General features: G+C 45.9%; 1 protein-coding gene across 1 annotated transcript in view; it reads left to right on the forward strand.

The window, feature by feature from the left end:
* FARS2 (phenylalanyl-tRNA synthetase 2, mitochondrial) overlaps positions 1-22,490 on the forward strand; it is a gene marked incomplete at its 3' end in the record, with an annotated part of 365,988 nt that extends 343,498 nt beyond the window's left edge. Inside the window, exons 7-8 of the mRNA XM_080805960.1 lie at positions 21,931-22,065; positions 22,370-22,490. Of these exons, the coding sequence (XP_080662086.1) occupies positions 21,931-22,065; positions 22,370-22,490 (256 nt within the window). The remainder of the gene's footprint in view (positions 1-21,930; positions 22,066-22,369) is intronic.
* Positions 22,491-22,768: the final 278 nt, after the last annotated feature.

The raw sequence follows: 22,768 nt of genomic DNA on the forward strand, positions 1-22,768 counted from the left end.
GTTTATAGAAATGTAGATTTTTTTTAATACTGATTTAATACTTACTAAGTTTTTTTAAAATAATGATATAATACTTACTAAGTTCTAGTAGTTTTTCTTTTTTCTTAAGTAGATTCTTTAGGTTTATCTATGTGGCCAAATCATAACATTTGTAAAAAAGAAATTTATTTCTTCCTGTCCAACCCATGCCTTTATTTTTTTTTCTTGCCTTCTTCCACTGGCTAGGATCTCTAATATGATGTTTATTATTATTTATTATTAATTTATTCTTCATGAATTATCATTATTCATCCTCTTGGGAAAAGTTATTCATTCATTCACCAGACATTTCTTGAATATCAAGTGGCAGGTTTACATGGCACTGTGTGGGATATAAGAAAAATAACTCTAAAAAACTTAGGCTCATGTAGGAAACATAAGATATTTGCCCAAATGAGAATAACACTAGGTAAAGAGTATGGGGTGTGCCATAGTCCCTTGGGGTCAGCCCTGGGTGGGGTTGAGAAGTAGGCAGACAGTTTTCTTGTCCCTGCTCAGAGGTGTGCTCAGCTCCCTTCTGAGGTCTGTGAGTGGACCAGAGATGCCTCTGATTGGTTCCCAGTGTTGCACGTTGGCTGACATGCAAGCCCAAGAGATGGGGTAGGCTTAAGAATAAATAAGGCCTAAAGGGGGTACCTGTTTATTATGATTCTGGCTGGAGGGACAATTTCCAACAAACTGTACCTAAGAGAAGTGCTCAGTCAACACACTTTTCTTCCCTTCAAAAACTCAGAAACCCTAGAAGGAAGCTGAAGCGGGAAGAATGCCCTCCAAGCACTGCTCCTAGGATTTGAAGGTCAGTCAGTCAGAAATATGGGATGCACTGCAACTCAAAGAGAGGGAAAAGTGTGAGGTGGGGGGCAGTGGGGTGGGAATGTAGGGACTAATGAGAAGAGAGACTAATGAAAAGAGGAGTCATATGCAGCTGTGTGCTGTGCCTTGTAGTCCTCTTCTCCTTCCCTGCATGAATCTCAGGGTCAAGGTTGGAAGGAGGTATCACAGTACATGGTTTCTGGAGATCACAGGAGGGAGAGCTGAGTGATATGGGAAGAGCAATCTTGTTGAGCGGAAAAATGGGTAAGATGTGCATATGCAGTAACAGAGGAGGACATTCTAGGCCAAGGACAGGGAAGAGGGACTAAGGATTACTAGCCAAGAACAATAATACTTTGGAACCCATGCTCACACTTTGTACCTCACGCATGGAACGGAACAGCAAGGGCATTTGATGGGAAGGCAGCTAGAAAGCGACTCTGGAGGTAGGTTGTGTGGGGACTTGAGTGACAGCCTCAGGGGTTGGAACTGAACTTCATAATCAGTGGGAGAGAATTTTGAGCAGGAAAGTAAATGAGATCTGAATTTTGAGGGTTCCAAGGATGGCCTCGCCAGCTGGGCTACCTGGGTTCAAATCCTGGCTACCAGTTGTGGAAAGAGCTGCCTGTCCTTCTTGAGCCTGTTTCCACACCTGTAAAACAGGAATAATAGTAGATACTTGTCCAGACTAAATGAGCAGATATGCGCAAAGTTCTTGGAATAGCGCGTGGTGTGTGGAAAAGTGCTGTAAGACTGTGATCTTGCATTACATTTATCAGCATTGTCATCGTCGTTATTTTAGGCACCTTAATTGGGAGGAAGGTGGGTGAATTTGAGCGGTTAAAGTCACTGCACAGGGAAGCACACCAGACTTGAGAGGCTTGACTTATTTACCCCAAAGATACAGATGTAGTGAAAAGAAGGGCCATCTGTACCCCAATGTTTATAGCAGCAATGGCCACGGTCGCCAAACTGTGGAAAGAACCAAGATGCCCTTCAATGGATGAATGGATAAGGAAGATGTGGTCCATATACACTATGGAGTATTATGCCTCCATCAGAAAGGATGAATACCTAACTTTTGTAGCAACATGGATGGGACTGGAAGAGATTATGCTGAGTGAAATAAGTCAAGCAGAGAGAGTCAAGTATCATATGGTTTCACTTATTTGTGGAGCATAACAAATAACATGGAGGACATGGGGAGATGGAGAGAAGGGAGTTGAGGGAAATTGGAGGGGGAGATGAACCATGAGAGATTCTGGACTCTGACAAACAATCTGAGGGTTTTGAAGGGGTGGGGGTGGGAGTTTGGGTGAGCCAGGTGGTGGGTATTAAGGAGGGCACGTATTGCATGGAGCACTGGGTGTGGTGCATAAACAATGAATTCTGTTATGCTGAAAAGAAATTAAAAAAAAAAAAAGGCTGGATGTGCTACTCCACCCCTGCCATGGCACCCGCTCTGGGTCCTTCCCTCTTCTCCCACCCCACCCCTGCAGCTGAAACCCCAAACAGAAACCTTTTTTTTTCTCTTTAAAAACTTTGCCTTTCTGATCCTCATGTCAGCTAATCACACTCTGGATCCCCTTCACCAGAGCATATAATGGATGTGTGCACACTTAGGGCTGCGTTTCCCACAAGTAGATTTGGGGAGTGAATTTCAATGCGCCTCCCTCCCGAGTCAGCAGGCCCCTGTATGGGGGATGCACATTTGATGTCTGGAGCCCACCATGGAGATGATAATTACAAAGACTGCGGCAAATAGGAAAATATTTAGACAATAATGTTACATGAAACAAAACCAAAAATTGTGCACGCGTCACATAACTATGTGAAAACATGGATACATGTTGGCAAGGACTGTAAAGAAATGCAGACATGTGACAACATTTGCGTTCAGATGGGAAGAGCGTGAACACGTTAATTGCTTTTCCTTTAGTGATTCTGCGATTGTTTTAACAATATGTAAAGAAGTCGAAAAAAGAAAGGAGGGAGCATGAGCTCCCCCATTCCCCTCCCCCACCGTGCCTAAGAGACCCCTACTGGTGAGCATCCGTTGTTGTAGCAGAGAACGGAGGTAGAAGGGTGGATGGAGGGTGTGAGTAGTTAGCGGGACCGTGATCCCCAGAGCCAAGGACTGTTCTGCCCCATCTAGCCCCAGAATTCACCCATCTTCTCTACTTTTGGAAATTCCTAGCCAGTGGCCCCCACACCCGCTCTCAGTAGCAGAGGGCCCCTCCCTTCTGTGCAGACAACACTCCCCAGGGACAAGGGCCCTTCCAGAGTGACATGGAGTGAACCTGTCGCCTCCTTAGGCCATCACAGTGATGGTCTCAAGTTAAACAGACATGGTTCAGATTCTAGCTTTGTCACTGTTACGGGCACATGCTATGACCTTAGCCTCTTTGAGCCTCCCTTTTGCCATCTGCAATATGGGATTAATAATATCTTTTGCAGTCGGCTGTTACTAGGAGGAAGAGCATGAATGCAGTGCTTGGCACCCAGGAAATTGCTCAGTAAATTGTCTTGGCCGCTATGGCTGGGGAGGTTGTAGGGGTTGTTATGAATCATTGTTAGTTTATCGGAGAGAACCATCATTCAACGGCTAGCTCAAAGGCCGCTGCCTTCATGAGGTCAGAGCCCCTTCCTCTGCCGGGAGCTTCCTCTCTCTCCACTGTTCCAGGAGAAGGAGAGGAGCACCTGCTCCTTTCCCTCTGGCAACAGTGTCATTTGTATGCCCTTGGCTTTTTTCAGAGGTAGCAGCATGGTACCGAGTGGCCAGAACGAAGGCAAGGCCCAGGTCAGATACTTCATGGTGAAGATCCGAAATGCTACCCTAGTGGGGTTCGGGTCTCTGTGAAGAAAGTGCCTTCGGGACACCTTCTGGTGTCAGTCTTGTGACTCGGGATGCATTTGAGTCTAGAACAGGCAGTGAAGGGGAGTCGTTTGAAATGAGGAGGATGTTTCCAGAGCCCTCAAGTCATCCTTCCTCCCAACTCCCCTATGTGAAGGTGGCCCATCCATGTCGGTGTGAGCAGAACGTGGCCCCGTGAGCCCACAACGCCGCCCAGCCCTCCACAGTGGCTGGGCCATTGCGGTGGTGCTCTCACCTGTTGTCACCTTCTGCCTCTGCCACCCTCTGAGACAGCGCTCACAACATTGCGGACACACATTGTATAATGGCTGAATTAATTAGTCCGGCCAGACAAAGTGGGTCTGAAGAATTCACAGATCGCGGGTCCGCAAGGATCTCATTTTCAGGTACGTTTTCCTCCAGCACGCTGGGACAACCTGGAAAAGTTCCTGGAGCTGCGGTTACATCCGCGCATTGCCCTGTGTCCTCAGCACTTGGAAATGTAACACAAGGGGCCCCGTAGAGAATGGTTTCTAAATGAGCTTCCTGCCTTAAGGCAAAGGTCGATTCGCCCGTGCAGTGAGTGGGGCCGCCAGGTGAACGAAGCTGTTAGTGGGGAGGTAATGTGGATGAAAGGTCGTCAGAGCGTGGCCTACTGTGGGCGCCTAATGGACGCTAAATAATTGAAAGACTAAAGTGAGAGATGGGTGAGTGCTGCACTGATGAATCCGTGATGAACTAAGGGGGTCCTAGAACATTTGCAAATTGGTCATTAATGTTTCATTAACAGTGTCTGCATCCTTTGTTCACTCTTCGGTGGTAGCGGAGTTTGCAATCACAGGGAGGCGGCTGCATGAGAAACTGAAATAGAGGAATTATGCCAGGCCTACAATTCTACCCAATCATTTGGGTTTATTTCAGAGTAGTCTAAGAGCTGGCAATGGCCTGCTGTCCCTAACAAATGGGCTTAGAAGGGACTCGGGTGCTTTCACGTTGTGACATTTGGAGGGGGATTCAAGAGTTTAGGGCATTGCGGCTTGGCCGGGTTTTGTGATTGTTGTTGTTGTTGCTTTGCCTGTGTGTGAACTGAGGTTTGCTAACACAGAAACCGCTGTTATTGGTGATGGGGAGGGGACGAGGAGGTATAGGGAATAATAATTCTGTTCATCTAGGGAGAATGCCTTCTTCAAAATGATTTTTGCTGTTGGCAAAACTGAGAACATACTCACATGGTCCTCTCCCTGCAGTAAGTGACAGGGAAAACACATCGTGCGCCGGGGAGAGTTAGCCCTGGCAGCGAATCGGCTTAAATCATAGGGAGAGCCTCAGTTGGCACAGCTCCCTGTACTTTGGGAGACCCTGGCTGCAGGAAGGAAATGGAGGCTCATTTTAGAATCCTAGGGATGTCAGGTCCAGTCGTGAGCCTCCTCCCATGGTTGGGCTTTTCCAAGCAATAACCAGGTCCTTGCCCACCTTCGTGAGCTGTACTGTTGGAAAAATTTTCTGCTCTCTGCCACCACCCCGCCCTCCATCTGGAGACCCTGCTATGTTGAAGCTGTCCACCCCAAAGCCACCCGAAACCCTGCCTGAGCTCACCACTTCTTCTTTTGCTGACTTTTGAGGGGGGTCCCCATTGTCCCCAGCCCTGGGCAGCATGCTTTTGACAGTGGCCCGCCCCGCAGCCTGTACCCAGGAAGCTGGTGGTAGGTTCAGATGGCTCTTATTTCCATATTTCACAACCGAGCTGCAAAGGGCACTTAAGGGAAGCAGGCACTGAGTCTGTCCCAGGAGGAATCAGTCTTCCCACTGCGGGAAGCAGTCCAGGCAGCTGGTGCTGGTTTTGAGTGTATGTTGACCCAGCGTCCTCTCAAGGTAACTGAAATGAATAGCTTGTTCTGAAGGAGGAGTGCACCCAGAGCCCCGTCAGCCTCTGTCCGTGCCCACTGGGGCCTGTCGAGTGTCCATCACGGAGTGGAGGGCCGGGCACCCTGAGCCTAGGTTGAACCAAAGCCCCAGCCTGGCCACAGGAGTCTCCAGGTCTACCCTCTGCTCCACCAGGGGCTGGGCGTGGGCTACACAGGGAGCCCAGCGCTGAGGAGACTGTGGCAGGATTATCAAAGAGATGGGAGCAAGGAGGCAACGGTAGGCACACAGTCTCTGAACGGGAAGGTTGTTCAGAAAAGGTAACATGCCCCCACCTGTATGTGTTTTTGAAAGGGGGGGATATGTGGGTATGTGCTCATTTTACTTTTCTCCTGCAGATGTTTAAGGTGTGGCCCAGTGCCCTGTGTTCCTCTGCATTCCGAGTTCTGCTTCTGTCCTCAGCTTCTCTCAGTCTGTCCCCGGAGGGATGGGCACGTCAGTCATTCACAGGTGCATGTGCCCTCGTTCTTCGAAGTATGAGCCGTCCTCACCTTGTTTTTGTTTTCTCTTGGCTTGTTTTTGAATCACAGATTTTCCAGTATAAAATTGATCATCATATTCCTCCACTTACCCTCAGAAAACTTGCCTATTTCCCGAGGGGTTGCCCTGAGTCCCTCTTAAGCAGGGTTTGTCAAGGTTGGCACTGTGGACATTTTAGATCAGGAAAATTCTTTGCTGTGGGGGCTGTCCTGTGCTTTGTGGGATGTTTACAGCATCCTGGCCTCTACCCACCATATGCTACGAGCAACACGCCCCCCCCACACACCAGTTGTGACAACCAAAAATGTCTCCAGACATTGCCAAATTTCCCCCGGTTAGGAACCACGGTTCTATGGGAATTATGCCAAGGCAGCCCTCCCATTTTAAACATATGCCAGTCCACATGGTGGGATGGGTTGTTCTTAGTTATTAAACTCTGTTTCTTATTTCTTCATTTATTCACCTGTCTGTTTACCCATTGACCCATCCATCTGTCCATCCAGCTAACCAGCTGACAATCCACCCATGGAATAATAGTGTCTTTGGAGCTAGACCATTCTTGAATTTAAGTTTTGGCTCTACTACTTACTGACTGTGTGACCTTAGATTTAACTTCTCTTAACCTCAGTCTCTTCATCTGCAGAAGAGAAAACAGTTCCCAACTCATGAGATACAGAGCAGGACTGGGATTAGACTTGGCTTCATGGGGATGATGATGTTTTGGAGTTGGATGAAGACAGATGGCGGAGATTTTGAGTGGAAGGCGAAGGCCGAAAGCTAGTGAGGAGGGACTGAATTGGGACATGTTTAAAGAGCACCGAGAGGAGGAGGTATGCATCTGAGATTGCAGAATTGACTAGATTCAGAAGTAGAGGCCTCAGAAAGTGAAGAGTCTAAGATGATCTCAAGGCTTTGAGAGCATCTGGGTGCCTTGCAGAATGAGGGACTGTGATCAGAGCGACAGCAGCCAGGGAAAAGAACAGGCGTAGGAGGCAAGGAGGGCTTAGTTTGGGCTATGTTGAGTCTGAGTCCCATGGACATGCAGTCAGCTAGAGGTGCTGAGCGGGTGTTGGGAAGTGTGGGCTTGCAGGAGAGGTCAGCACCCCAAGTTCTCTATATAGAGGTGATCATTTGAACCATGTGCTTGGACAAAGTAAAAAGCATAACCACAGAAGAGAAAAGGGCCGAGGATAGGTTCTTTGGGAGCACCTTCATCAAGGTAAGGTGGACCATATGTGGGAACAGATGAGGTTGTAAGTGAGAGCAAATCTAGAACCCGAGAAGCAGCAGTTAGAAGCTTACTAAGATTTCCAGGAGCACAAGGTCATGGAGGCTGAGGGAAGTTTCAGAGAGGAAGATGGGGTTGACTGTGACATGCCCAAGAAGGTCCAGATGAGTGAAGGTGGAGTAACAGAGCTCTGGTGGGCGCTGAAGGTTATCAGAGACTTTTAAATAAGTAATTACAGGAAAATGGTGTTAATGGAATTCCATCCTCCCCCGCCCATACTTAGGGATTAAGGGTAGAGGCAAGAAGTATAATGTTCCATTTCAAGAAGTTGTTCAGCAAAGGTGAACACCATGGGAGAGTTTCCTTAAAAAATTTTTTTTTGAGAGAAATATGAGCCTTTTTCAGGGAGAAAGAGAGATTGAAGATAGACAAGCTGATTAATGAGGAAACAGCATGAGATCAAAGGCACTGAATGTTTGGGGGAAGGTACTTGGAACGAAGATGTAGATGCTTCTGTTTTTGAGACCACGGGGAAAGGAGACTGGAAAGAGAGCACAGATCAGTCGGTCCTGAGGACGATGACTCCAGCTAAGCCCAGACCTAGATCGCTTCATAAAGAAGGAGGATTTGCTGGGTCAAACTAGAAAACTTTCTCCAACTAGAACTGTTTTCCTTAGATTTATTTTCCCAAGATAAGTCATGGCGTTAAGTAATTCATTATCATCAGTAAATATGTCTGAGCACAAGACCAGGGATTAGAAATGAAGACTCCTTCTAAGAGCTCATAGACAGTTGACAAAAATATCCTTCACAAAGGACAGGTGATACAAAAAAGTTGGCAATCTTTCAGAGGTCATGAGCTAAGTCTTCACTCATTCACTCTTATTAAGTGGTCCTCTCATTACCAATAGTTTTACTTTCCCAAATCATTGTGATTAGTAACTTTATCATGAGCTTCGCATGGGTTAATTCAATGAGTCACTCATCCTTTAAAGATGAGGCACCTGAAGCACAGCAAGGTTAAGTCACTTGCCCCACATCACACAGCAGCTAAGGGGCAGAGGTGGACACCAGAGCCGAACAGTCTGGCTCTGCCAGCACTGGCTCCCAGACCACATGCTTGTTGTCTAGAGGAAACACTGAGGCCTGGATGGGAGTGTGATCACCACACTACCCAGGCAATCCCATGATCCTGGGAAATTTAGCTGACCTAAAAGGTGACAAACCTTGGGCATTTAAGAGAATTAGGACACTGGGATTTTTAAAAAGGCATGAAGAAAAGAAATCATAAATGAAAAGGCTTAAAAAAGCTGGGAAATGAGACGGACGCCCAGGACCACCATGCAGAGGAAGGCACCTCTCTCTCCGTTTTCCTTTTCTTCTTCTCCTCTTCCCACCCCTCCTTTCCCTTCCTCTTCTTTGCGGATCCTCCTCTCGCCATACAGCCCACAAAACCCTCTTCTTTCTCTGCTGGGTGTAGGCCCCCAGATCCTCAATACCCCACTCCCCAGATCCTTCCCAGTGCTGTCCCCTTGTGAGATCACGGACAGGAGTGTGGTTTCTAATGAGCAGTTCTACTCGTCCTACCCTTTGATGTCCTGCACATTCTTCTATGGCTGTCCTATCCCGGGGGCAGAAGCTGGGCCATGTTGTCTAGTGGAGCTCAAAGTCCCTTTGCAGTGAAATTCCATCCCAGGCCTATGGGGCTGTCACTTCGGTGAACACTGTTTGATCTCTGTCTTCTCAGACATCCTTTCTCATTAAAAATTGAAGTGATCATAAAAATAGGGCCCCTTGGTCCTTCTCAGGTGCTCAACATTTGTTAGCCACAGCTGGGAACCTTTTTCTTCTCAGTGGCCTGAAGTGATTTTTCACGTCACATGTCGTCTGGGCCACCCCATGGCCTTGCTATATCAGATCCTCATGTGGCCCATGCAAACCCAGCCTGTCTTCCTACATCTTCTGGATCCTCTTCCGTTGCCCTCCTGTGGGGTCCTGCTGACCCCAAGGCTGTGACAGGCTTGCAGAGCTGCCCCTAGAACTGTGCATCCAGTTTTGCATTGCTTCCTAACATGCTTCCTTCCTCATTGGATCAGAAGCCACTTAAATACCACAGCAAACTGCTCAGTGCCAGTCATGTACCGGCCACTGTGCTTGGGGACGCAAAAGTAAGCAAGCGGTCCTTACAAGTGACAGACCTCCAGTGACACAAGACATGAGTGTAATGAGAGGTGCATATGGGGTGCTATAGTGATAGAGCATGTGAGCGCCCCCACCCGGAGGGCAGGGACCACCTGGCCTACAGCCCCATAGGGGTGCGGTGAGGCTGGGAGAGGTTCACGGTTGGAACGACGTACAGGTGTGCCTGACGCACAGTGGATGCTCCATACATCCGCGGTCATTACTCTTATCCGTTCCCTCCCAACCCATTTCCCCAAGTTCCAATATCAAGCCACACCTAGGGTATTCAGAAATGGCTCTTAATTATAGTGAAACACATGGAGAAGTGAGTGTTGGGCCTGTCAGGAGGGAATTAGAGACACTGGAGAGAAGATGGATGTTACTGGTGGTGCAGTTGGGAGGGGAGTCTGGGAAGAAGACTCTGGCTCCCATGGGCGCATGAGACTTTCCTTCCAGATCAGCCTTGCTCCTCGGTCCTGGTCACTAGTCCCCTGGAGGGCCCCTAGTGAGTCTCCTCATTGTTTCGCCTGTTTTTTTTCCCTCCAGAAATAGGACCTTTGCAGGGCACCTGGGTGGCTCGGTGGGTTAAGCCTCTGCCTTCGGCTCAGGTCATGATCCCAGGGTCCTGGGATCGAGCCCCGCACTGGGCTCTCTGCTCAGCAGGGAGCCTGCTTCCCTTCCTCTCTCTCTACCTGCCTCTCTGCCTACTTGTGATCTCTGTCTGCCAAATAAATAAATATAGTCTTTTAAAAAAGAAAAAGAAAAGAAATAGGATCTTTTCATTCACATAACTTTCCAAAAAGGAAAAAAAAAAAAGTCAGGAATACTCCAGAGCCTGTTCTTTTTTTCACTCTTCTTTCAATTCAGATCACTTTTGCAATCATTTATCAACCTCGTCCTGTGAGCCAGATACCATGTGAGGCCATAAAATACAGCCGTGGACCAGACGGTCCTATCCTTCTGTCACAGAGCTCCCTAAGCCCAGTGGCACAGACCATGAATGCCACGGGATCCGGGCTGTCCCGCCCCACCCTGAATTCCCTACCACCTCTAACAATAAGACAGGTAGAGGGAAGGGTCTCCCTTGCCTTCCCTTTTCCCAGGATGAGGTTTTGTGTGATTTTAACTTATTTGCAGACAATTAACCCTGGGGTCAAAAAAGCATACCCTTCTGCCTCTGCGGAGATTGAAAGCAGATTTTTGAAGAGAAGCAATTGCTGTATAGAATTAAAAGCTTCTTGATGAATAATGCTGTCGTTATGCAGGGAGGAAATTACAGTAGCACTTTCTGCTATGTAATTAAAAAACCAAAAAAGCAAAGATGAATGAAATACCCACAAGTGAAAATGGGATTTGGTTTTCAACAGAGGAAATTGAAGCTGTGTCAGTCACATGGTTTTCATTTCCCAGTCTAAGTGAAGTGTGTCCTGAATCATTTCAAATTATAGCAGAGAATCTCATGGCACATTTTCTTTAACCTTTATAATACCCTGGTCTAAAAAAGGAGATTTTTTTACTCTAAAAAGATGGTGGGTTCCCCCCCCCCATTCTAACCACAGACTGTCTTTCTAAAGTATGAAAAGCATTTCATAGATCCGGTTGGGGTCATGATCTGTTTTACTTCTTTTCCTCCCCAATGCCACACCCTGATTTTCACAATCACACTCATTCTCCCATTTGTAATCTACCCCCCTCTGCTCAAGAACATATAAGATTAGTAGCCCAGAGCTGGACTTGGAGTCTACACTGTACTCTTCAACGTGATGTTTTATCTCGGTGTTGTGTCATCAAGCCTGAGAGGCCGTAACTGCTATACACTGATGGGCCCCCAGAGAAGAGGGGACTGCTGGTTCTGAAGATCAGAGAGACCCGGGTTCTACTCCTAGCCTAGTTACTTGCCATGTAACCTGTGAAATCAGTACCCTTCCTGAGCTTCATTTCCTACACACAGAGAATAGAGATTGTAATAGCCTCTTCATTAGAGTTGTAAGAAGTAAATGAATTGATAGATAGAGTGTCTAGTTCGCAAGAAATACCAGCTATTATCATTATCGTCACTATTGTTGGAAATAACCATTGGATTCAAGAGTGCTAAGTGGGTGTTCCAACTAAGGGGTTTGGGATTACCAACACCGGTTGTGGGCAGAGGGGAGAGTTCCAGTGGCAGATTTAAACATTGTAAGCAATGGAGAATATCGTCTGACAGATTCTTCTTGGAATTCTGGAAAGCTGGGCTGAAGCAGGAGGCCTTTCCTGGAGGACTCAGAGACTTCTTTCACCCCCCACCCCCCAATACCCCAGATCACAGAATTGTACCACTGGGGGGGGCAAGGGATTAAGGTCCTAAATACATGTTCTCCTGAGAAAAGAAGATGTGGCTAGCTCTCCTCCTAGGCAGGGCAAAAGAGCTGGTCTTGGAATTAGGGAGGAATTGGGCCTCTGATCTTTGCACTGTGAGAAAAAGCAAGGAGAGCGTCAGGGAGAGCCAGAACTCTGTGGGTGCCATTCTCACACTCTGAAGCTTCACACTTAGGCTGGGTCCTGGAATTGGGGACCCTCTCCTTAGAGGAAGAGCAAGGAGAGGACAGTGATGATGCTGAGGACAAGGATGACAGCAGTGAGCACTTGTGCAGCACTTAATATGGCTGGATAATACTTTAAGTGCTTTATATAAACTATCTTATTTAATCTTCGTAATAACCCTTTGATATATGTATTGATGTTATGCTCACCTTCTACCTAGGGAAACGGACCAAAAAATGAGGATATGTAATAGAACGTAGAGAGTTCCTCTATAAATAAAAGGATGGATGGATAGATGGATGGACGGACAGACAGACAGGTGGAGAGGATACTGTATCTTTCTATAGATAGATCATTCTTCTCTTCCTCTTCTTCGCAACTGTTGGCCTCTAAAATGACCATCCCAATAAAGCAAACAGCTTTGTAGAAGATTAAGCCCAGACATGTCTCCTGGTTATTTCATAGATTATATTAAAATACAAAAACGATTATTAGTTATTAGTTTTAAAACAAAGGCTAGCAACATATACTCAGTTTAGCCTTAAGCAATTTTTTTTACTATTTGTACCCCTAGCTATTCATTATAAAATTGTTATCTCTCCTTGAAAGACTCAGAGAGGTTAAATAACTTACTCAAGTTCACTGAGCTAATAAGTAGCAGAACTGTAATCTGCTTCCCAGTTCTCTGATTCTGTCAACTGCCATTTCCATGTTTTCCTCCCATTACTGTATACTTTCTGTGAGTACCTCACCAGATCACATCAGTGGGCTGAACCAAGGAAAATGTGGGAAGTTCAGTGGTTAAACTCATGGGTCTTTGCAGTAATAAGGCTCCTGGCCCAAAGTGTGGTGCCCTCACTTTGTGCTCTCTAGTTCCTTACCCTCTCTGGGCCTCCATTTCTCCTGGGGTGGTTGTGAGGATTAGATGAAATAATGATGTAAAGCATCAGTGCTAAGTGATAATTGTGGTTATAATTAATAGGATGCCATATGCCCTTGGCTATGTTCTCTCAGGAATTCTTTGCCTACTCGTAGAGTAATGCCAAGTCTAAAAGGTCATTATAAACCTGAATATTGTTACTATTAATGATTGTCGTCAGTTAAGATAATGTCCTAAACCTCCAAATTCACTCCTTGGCAAGTTGAGTCTACCTCCTACCTATTGAACCCACACTGTGGGACTGGACTGGACTTCTGTGACACCATGCTCTGAAGTGTGTCATGTTGACCTTTCAAAATCTGTAAGGAAGGTTGTGTGTCACAGTGGCCATTGATGTTCCCCTTCTAGGAGGCTGTTCTCAAGATGATTGCAAAGCTTGTTTGAACCTTTCAGAGGAGGGATGGTTAGTAGATTGTTATCTATTGCTCCATAATGAATTACCCCCCGAACAGCGTGGCTGAACACAACAGACGTTTCATTCTCTCATGGTTTTTGTGGCTAGGAACTGGAGAGAGAGTGTCTTGACTGGGTGATACTGGCTCTGGGTCTGTCATGAGATTGTAGTCAAGGTATCAGGCCAGTGGGGGGATGGGGTGGCAGGGGAGGTTTCTCTTCTGAAGGCTTGATTAGGGCTCACTGTCTTGGCTGTGCCAGGAGACCTGGGTTCCTCCCTGGCCATTGGTCAGAAGTCATAGCTCACGCCATGTGGCCTTCTCCACAGGCAGCTTGTCAGCTGGCTTCCATGAGCAGTGACCAGAGAGAGCAAGGCAGGAGCCATGATGCGTTGCATAGCCTACCCTTGGAAGTAACACATCATCACTTCTGCCATGGTGTGTGGCCATGCAGACCGCCCCCGGTCCAGCTGGGAGGGGACCACATAGGGCGTGAATGCCAGGAGATGGGGATCACTGGGGGCCTCTCAGAGGCTGGCTGTCACAGGTGGTATATTCGCATCTCTGCACAACTGAGAGAATTGTGATCTTAATAACCATTGTCTCTAAAAAAACCAACCCAGTGGGGTAAGCGGCCTTTTAGAGGAAATCTCACATTTATTGATGATGAAATAAATGATTAATTTATTCATCATTTGATGAATAAGTGATGAAATAAATCACATTTATTCCAAGACACATCAGCTGATTATTTTTTGGATTATAATAAAATGCAAAAAGCCCAATAATCATGTTAGTTTTGAAACAGAAGTGAGAAACATATTTCCAGTTTAATCTCAAGGGATTTTTTTTTAAAAATTCTAAGTACCCCTGGCTATTTATTGTAGAGGTAGCCACAGAACTTTAAATATAGACCAGCATGAATTCAACTCTTACAAATTTAAAACCATCAGAAGTGCCAGAACACTTATTTTTCAATCCAGAGGGGAGAATTCTATAAGAGTGGTGGCTAAATACATAGAAAACGAATTTACTGCTTTAGCATCTGTAATATGGAATACTTTGCATTCCCTCTGACTCATCTCTTTTCTGTGCCTACCATTCCCATTTGTACCTGAAGCTGGACCCTCCCTCCCTCCACCCTAAGCCAGATTATTTTGAGTGAAGACATTGATTTAAACTTACTCTGCTTTCACTTTGCCCCCGCGAACTCACATAAGGAAATGAAATCAAAATGTATAGGTCCCGTACATGAGCAACACAGTCAAGCTCACAAGAAGGAAGATCACAAGGTTAGTTCTTAGAAAGGTAAAGTTAAGCAACCAAAACCTCACATATATACACTCAAAAGCACTCCTGGGGATCCTTAAAGGCAGTAGGGGGACAGAAGGCACTTGGGAAGAAGATCCTGTAGGAAGACAGGCTAGCCCTCCTCCTCTCTGCAGGAGTGTGGGTGGCAGGTGGTATGGGTTGGCTGACCTAACCTCCTCCGTGAGTCTCTCATCCTGGGCCTAGAGGTGGCTGTGCAGCCCAGGTATGGCCAAAGAATAAGCAGAAGTTTCTAGATGGGGTGTCCGGAAAGGCTTTGTGCTTAGGACAGCCTTTGGCCTTTTACCATGTGACGCTGCTCCCATCTATCTCTCTGCAGCGGAGACGCAGCAGCCATCTTGTAACCACCAGGGAACACACATAGAGACAGCAGCCTGCTTGCTAAGGAGGGTGGAACAGAAAAAAGAAAGAGGCTGGATTCCTCATGCCATCACTGACAGCTGCTTTGGTCTGCACACCTCCAGAAATTTTTATAATGTATTTCGGCCAGATCAGCTTTTTTTGTTCCATGCAGCTAAACCCATCAGAACTGACACCCAATGTGGCTTGGAGTTCTGAAGATACAGAATATGTTGCTCTGCTGCAAACAGTCAAAGGAAATGGGATCCTAAAGGAAACACGAATAGAACAGGAGCCTTGAATGTACATCCCTGCAGTCTAAAGCGAGGTCAACGGATGAGCGATTCAGGAAGTGTCCAAGAATGAATGACACAAATGGAATGCATCATTTTCACTTAGAAGTAAAATGGCAAGGTCAGCAGAGTTTTTCCTGTTTACCAGATACAAAGTTATCTACATCATTATAAGGAGTGTTTTTATTGCCAGAAACATCTAACTTTTATAAAAGCTTAAAGTAATTTTTTATCATTATTTCTGCAAAATGTTTTTATTAAAGGAAACACCATATGGTAACAGCAAGAAGAGTTAGTTACAAGTCACGAAGCTAGTCACAGATTTCTTTCCAACAGTTAAATTCGAAATACTTATCACAGACCCTACATTTAGAAAAAAAAATGCAAGTTTCAAGACTCCTAAAAGTATAAAACTTTCATCAAAGGGTTGTGCATTTATTTCATTTTGTTGTTGTTCTTGCTGTTTTTATTCTGTAGGATACAAAATCAAGTCTGGTAAGACCTAGGAGTCATATTCAAAATATTTAACCACCCATGTATAGCCTGAGCCCTGGCAGGGCAGACATCCACCCAGCCGTAGGTGCAGAGTCTCAGGATATTAGCCCTTGGGAAACCTTGGGGTGGGGGGACACTGTGTGTGTGTGTGTGTGTGTGTGTGTGTGTGTGTGTGTGATATGCTGAAACATATTTCATCATATAGACCCTATTTGGTGATCATTTATGATCTAGCCACCACTGAATTGGCAAAATGCTAACAGTGAGTTGTATCATGTGGTTTCCAACTTTGAAAAAGAAGACACTGGCCTGTTATTTGAATGATAATTGTGTGATAAATCCCTGCAAAACAAAGCAGTGGGTTGGCTGTGGGACACAGTGCACGCAGGTGCACAGCTCTGTGTCAGTGGACCGTATGTGTGCATTTGCATGACCACCACTGCTGTCTGATACGGGATGATTCCGTTGTGGAAAGATCTCCCTGGTACCCCCTTCCACTGTCCTCCCTCCGCCTCCCCCAACCCCAGCCACTAAGCAGCCACTAATCTGTTTTCCATCTTTATAATGTTGTCATTTGAAGAATATTATATAAATGGAATCCTGGAGCGTGTGACCTTCTGAGATTGGTTGTCTCACTCAGCCTAATGCCCTTGAGATCCAAACAAGTTGTTGCATGTATCAAGAAAACAGGAATCCTAACTTCTAGTTCAGCCATTTCCAACTTTGGTCAAGTCAGGACTGTCTGTGGCCTATCGTGTGACCCATCCTTCCTTGGGAGGCAATAATTAAAACCAACGCAGTGTGTTGTTTTTTTTACATTTAGAGCAAATTAAAAATTGCTTAGCCAGAGGAACTGTAGCCTCGGGACCTCAGGGTCCCTGAGAGCCCGTGCGTAGGAGGTGGATTAACTCAGTGTGAAATGTCTGCAAGACAGACAATGTGCTTCCCAGGCTAATACTGACCACGTCACTTTTCACGATGGAATCCTGGAATATTGGTGAAAAACAATCCCCCTTCTAGTCCTCCTTCTATAATCCTTGTCCAGGAGGGCTCCCCATGCTTCCACATGTTCACATGGCATTTGAGAGCCAAGGAAACGAGGGGAGCTTGATCTCAACACAGATCTCCCAGTCCTTCAAGCCTCTGGAGTAAATCCTGGCCACGCTGCTAAATGCACCACTTACAGTATATTATTTTGTCCTTTCAGCTGCTCTACTAACTAGATGCTGTTACCCCATTTCCCAGATGAAGCCATTGAGGCTTAGAAAATTAAAAATGCAGGACTGGAACCTGGGTTTAAAAGACCCCAGACTCCTTGCTTTGAACCACCAAATTGTGTAGTCCAGAGTGGAAAGCAGGCCAAAGAGCCCACATACACTGGCATCTTCCAGCTATTAACTGGGAGAGAACGGGTACCTTTTGGCCCCAGAAGCCTTGACATCTGCCCTTCAGCACCTGTTCATCTGAGGTGTGATAAGATCCACTTGTGAACATGTGAATGGCTCTTTATTTTTATTTTTTTATTTTTTATTTTTTTTAAATATTTTATTTATTTGACAGACAGAGATCACAAGCAGACAGAGAGGCAGGCAGAGAGAGAGGGGGAAGCAGGCTCCCTGCGGAGCAGAGAGCCCGATGCGGGGCTCGATCCCAGTGCCCTGGGATCATGACCTGAGCCGAAGGCAGAGGCTTTAACCCACTGAGCCACCCAGGAGCCCCGTCTTTATTTTATTTTATTTTATTTTATTTTATTTTATTTTATTTTATTTTATTTTCTCAGTGTTCCAAGATTCATTGTTTATGCACACATTGCATGGAGCACTGGGTGTGGTGGATAGTTCTTTAAGTGGAAACTAAGGACTGAGGGAACTCTTGGCATGGGGGCCTCATTTGGGGGTTTTAAAGAAGCTGGAACCTTTGAGGCCACTTTAGTTTTTCCCAATGAAGTAAGTCAGGGATGGAGATTTCTTCAGTCTGTAGAAGCAGAAGCTTGTGCCAGGCTTTTTAATTTTGTGATTTTTAAAAAAAATTTTTTATTTATTTTTTTAATTTCTTTTTCGTGTTTCAGAATTCATTGTTTATGCACCACACCCAGTGCTCCATGCAACATGTGCCCTCCTTAATACCCACCACCAGGCTCACCCAACCTCCCACCTCCGTCCCCTCCAAAACCCTCAGGTTGTTTCTCAGAGTCCACAGTCTCCCACAGTTCATCTCCCCCTCCAGTTTCCCCCAACTCCCTTCTCTCCATCTCCCCATGTCCTCCGTGTTATTCCTTATGCTCCACAAATAAGCAAAACCATATGATAATCGACTCTCTCTGCTTGACTTACTTCACTCAACATAGTCTCTTCTAGTCCCATATATACCATGGAGTATTATGCCTCCATCAGAAAGGGTGAATACCCAGCTTTGGTATCAACATGGATGGGACTGGAGGAGATTATTTCCTTGTATCTTAACACTCACCTGCTGCAAGAAAGAGCTGCATCACCATGCCTCACCTGCGCTGAGAGAAACCCTCATGGAGGCTTGCCTTTTATCCCCACTAAACACACAGACCCGTAATGTGGGAAATGAGAGCAGGGGGAACAAGTGGTTGGTCTCCAACCTGTGAGGAGTAGCCCTCCTGTAGACTAGCGCTCCGGGACCTGTTGCCAGAACCACTGCTGAGTTGACACCTTCCGACTCATGTCACCAGCGCCCCCGCCCACTCCTACATATGACCTCCTCCTCCCACCATCGGCTTACAACCACCATGGCCATATATGGACAGACAGACAGCCCGTCCCACAGAATGGTTTCTGGCCTGGCCCCACTGAGAGACTTCTCTTTAGTGATAGGTGCCTCCGTGCTCAACGGGCTCCTGGGAAGTTTCCTAGGTATCTGTGTCTGACCTCAGCATCAGCCTCCATGTTTTTATTCTGCTTGTGATGGGAAGTTTCCGTGTAGGTAGGTTCGGCCTGGGGAAAGACAGGCTTGACTCTTCCCGTTGTAAGATTAATGAGTATCTTGGAGCCAGCTTTTTTTCCCCAAAGTCTACTTAAAATTCCAGGTTTGTTTGCTCCCAAATCTTCATTTATTATTTGTGAGCAAGATGCTCCCAGTGCAGGGGGGCACCTAGGGTGTTTGCTGGTGCCTCACTCTTCACAGATCCAATTTGGGGTACAAGTTTTCACCCTCCCACAACGTTGCTTTTCATCATCATCCCATCTCTTATTTTGGCCCTTCTTCCTGCATTGCTTCTCTTCCCAGATTTCTTATCCCTGTGATTCTAAACATAGTCTCCTCAAAAGAACCGAGTCAGTTAGTCTAAGGGATAGGGATGGGGAGAAGGATGACGATTCTCAAGAACTCTAGTAGTTTGTTTTTTATTAAGCACATTTTATATTTTCCTGTTATCTATGCAATCTTCTAAGCATTAACTTCAATGAGAACTTTGCTATGGAAAGCCTTTAGAAGAGTTGGAGACTTTTTTGTTTGTGCAAAGTTTCCTCTTTTTAATCTGGCAGAATTTTTCTTTCGTTGTTTTGTTTGGTGGCTTGTTTGGTTGGTTGCTTGCTTTTTCTTACCCTCCCTTGGCCCTCACCACCACCTCCTCTTCTGTACTGGCCTCATGCTTCTTGCGTGTCTGCAAAGAAAAGGATCTGTTTGCAGGTATTAAAAATAAGGAAAAGGAATCTGGTAATGATATTCTTAACAGGTAAACTTCCTATCCCATAACGGTTTCTTTAAATAGAATAGAAGAAGTCATACATAGTCTTTGGAGGAATTGGCTGTAGGTGGAAAAAAGCAGAAGTCCACAGCCTTGCTGAGAAGTGGGCCCCAGTCCTCCTGAGAGAAACCATGCTTTTGCCTGTTGGCCAATGAGTCATCTATAGGTTTGTAAGTGTTTGTGTGGGGGTGGGGCTGAGGGTGTATATAAGGATTATGGAGCAGGAGCAGGATATATATCCAAAAGATCAGTAACATTATCAATGTCCTGCCTTGTAGGTTCTGTCTAGTTACTTGAGCTTTGAGGATTCTCCTGCCTATAACCCAGCCCTCTTGAGAACCTTGAGCAGAGTCCTTTTGGAATTCCAATATCTTGTTAAGTGGCACCTCGCATCTCCCTTTGAAACTTCTGTTTTTCACATCTCTAAAATTCCTTTGATGGGACAGTCTTAAATTGGTGACGTTCATCCCTCATACTGATCTGTCACGCTGGAAACCACAGAACCTTCCTTTCGTCTGTCCGGCCCTAAGACTGAAATCTGCATCAACAGTTCCTGTTGAGGGGACTTGGACCCCAAGCATCTGGGCAACAGATAAGGCTAAGATCATACATTACCTTTCTTTTAGTGACGGAGAGGCTGCAGTGTTCGTATTGATCTACAGAAGCACCTAATCAATGCCCCTAGTTTTGTTGTCTCTTTGCAACTGTACAAAACAGCTTGAATATTAGAAGGTGAAAGCCTTGCTCCCTGATAACCTAATGAAAGTTTCATGGTAGCAGTTCATCAGTAACAAGCCTGGCTTAGAACAAAACCGTGTTTTTCATGCTATTGTTGAAGGCTCTCATGTGCGCTGAAATTGTTTTCATGTTGAGGGTGGCTTCGCGAGGGAGATCACTGTGGATAGATACCACGCTCTGGAGGAGGTAGAAGAGAGGACGGATGGGGGCTGGGAAAACATTCTCATGGAAACATCCTGACCTTAACGTTAGCCGTTTCACTCTCGAAAAAACAGAAAACAAATGTATTCTGCGTTTCTCCTCAACATCTTTCTAGCCATATAGATTATATGGCAACCCTACAGTTTGGAGCATTGACCTTTCCCCCATTCCTTCCCCCTCCCCCAGTTCCAGGGCAGTCCACTAACTAATCTCAGGGAATGATGGTCATTCCATTTCTTCCACCTAGTCCTAAGCCAGTGAGTGCTTGGGCCCTAACCCAACTGGGAACAGTGATGTGCAAGGGGAAGGTGTGAGATCCCTGATAGCTTCTAGTAGCATTTCCTCACACTTGAGAGAGAACCTCTGGGAGGATGTTTTCCCATGTGTGAGAAGCCTGGACCCTGTTGGTTCAAGTCTGGGATGGAGCTGGCACATGTGGGAGAGAGGAGCAGGGGGAAAGGCGGGAAACCAAACCAAAGCCACCACCATAGGACAGCCCTCTCACCTACCCTACTCCTAACAAGAGAGATTTAGTCCAACACATCTCTGCATTCTTTGAAACTATTTGAATTGGGAATTTTGTCACCCCCAGCCATCAGCATCCAAACTGAACCAGTATGTTCACAAATTACCCATTACAGCCGTTCTCTAAGACAGGCACTGTGATGGTCTCTGTTTAAAGATGAGGAAGCAGAGGCTTTGGGGGGCCGCCTCCCCAGGTCCCATGGCTAGTAAGTAGCAGAGCTGAGATGCAAACCTCCTTCTGTCTGATTCCTAAACCTGTGCTCTCCTACCCACCAACCTCCCTTCATTCCTAGATCCTGGTAAGCTTTCCATAAGGAAGGGGCGTGGGCAGGAGGAAGCCCACCATTTCTTTGCTTTAGAACTGATGTGAGTCAAGTCCAGAGTATAGGGCAAGTACTCAGGGACTTCTGCAGTGCATCTCAGAGCTCAGAAGCTGTCCTTAGTTCAAGCACAGAAAGTACCATAGGCCATCGCCCAGAAGCCTCTTAGTAGGCAGCACGCTAAACGGCTTTACCTTTTTATCGACAAATACAACATACATGCAGAAAAGTGCAGTAAAACATAAATATACAATGTAATGGACAATCATAAAGAAAATACCCCCACCAAGGTCTATTTCAATTTGGCAATTAAGTGTTGGTGGCAAAGGAAATAGTGATGATCGTCTCATTCTCCACAGCCTAGTCACATCATTAACTTTATCTGTAGCATTTGGCACTCTAGGAAAAGAAATGGTGTTTGTGCCGTAACCTGTAACCTTTATGCCAAAATTAACATCTACAGATATATCCACAAAATGGTTTAATGGCTCCTAGAAAAGAGCCATTAAAAAAAATAAATAAATAAAAGTGAGTTTCTGAATAAGGACGAGAACAGCAATGAAGTTATTATTAGCCCCGTTCTACTTTCTGGTTCTTTGTAGCACCAAATTCTCAGGGGAAAATGGCCTCCAAAGAAATTTCCTGGAAATCCAGAGTGTGGAGTGGTGGCTGGAGCTCTTGGGAAGAGGGGACAGCTGCCGCCTACGGCTTCATCCTTGGCTCCTTTTCTCCTGTTGGTGAGGAATGGGCCTTTCCTTTGAGAGCCAGGGCACACTCGCATTCGGGGTGGGCGGTCTTAAGTAGGCACACTTCATTGTGTGTGCCTGTGGTTTAATGATCTTTTTATTTTTCAGCAGATATCCCGCATAGATAAATACCAATTTCTGGTTGTGTGTTATCTCTTGTAATTGATTCTTTATTAGCTCTTTTCAAAGACAGTAAAATAAAACAGTCTGTTTGAGGAAGGCACAAAATGTCCATTGCTGCAAATGAAAGAATAAATAAATCAATGGGCCTTAACAACCACCTTTTATCCCAAAGCGAGCCTTCTGTGACCCTGGATGGTACAGAGTCAGAGGAGAGCACTAAGAAAAGTTCACTGCTGAAAGGAACCCCAAAGGCCTGTGATGTGGAGCCAGCCCCCACCTGGCACGCCCTGTAAGTATCAGACAGATTAATCAGGACGTCCCTCTCCGATTCATATTTCCACCCTTATTTAGAGTCTTCAATTAAAAAGACAAAAAATATCTTCCAGCCCTGGTAACTCCTTTCATTATTTTAATTACTAAAGCAATCTATTTGATACCATACCTTCCCAGGCAGCCAGCAGATAATTATCTTTGTACACTGCTGAGACCAGCCCAAAGCTGGGCAGGCTTTCCTCTAGAAGTCAAAGCCCACCCTGGTGAACAATGACAGCGGTCCATGGATGGTGTGTGG

This window comes from Martes martes, assembly GCF_963455335.1.
Source record: "Martes martes genome assembly, chromosome: 6".
Taxonomy (NCBI): Eukaryota; Metazoa; Chordata; class Mammalia; order Carnivora; family Mustelidae; genus Martes; species Martes martes.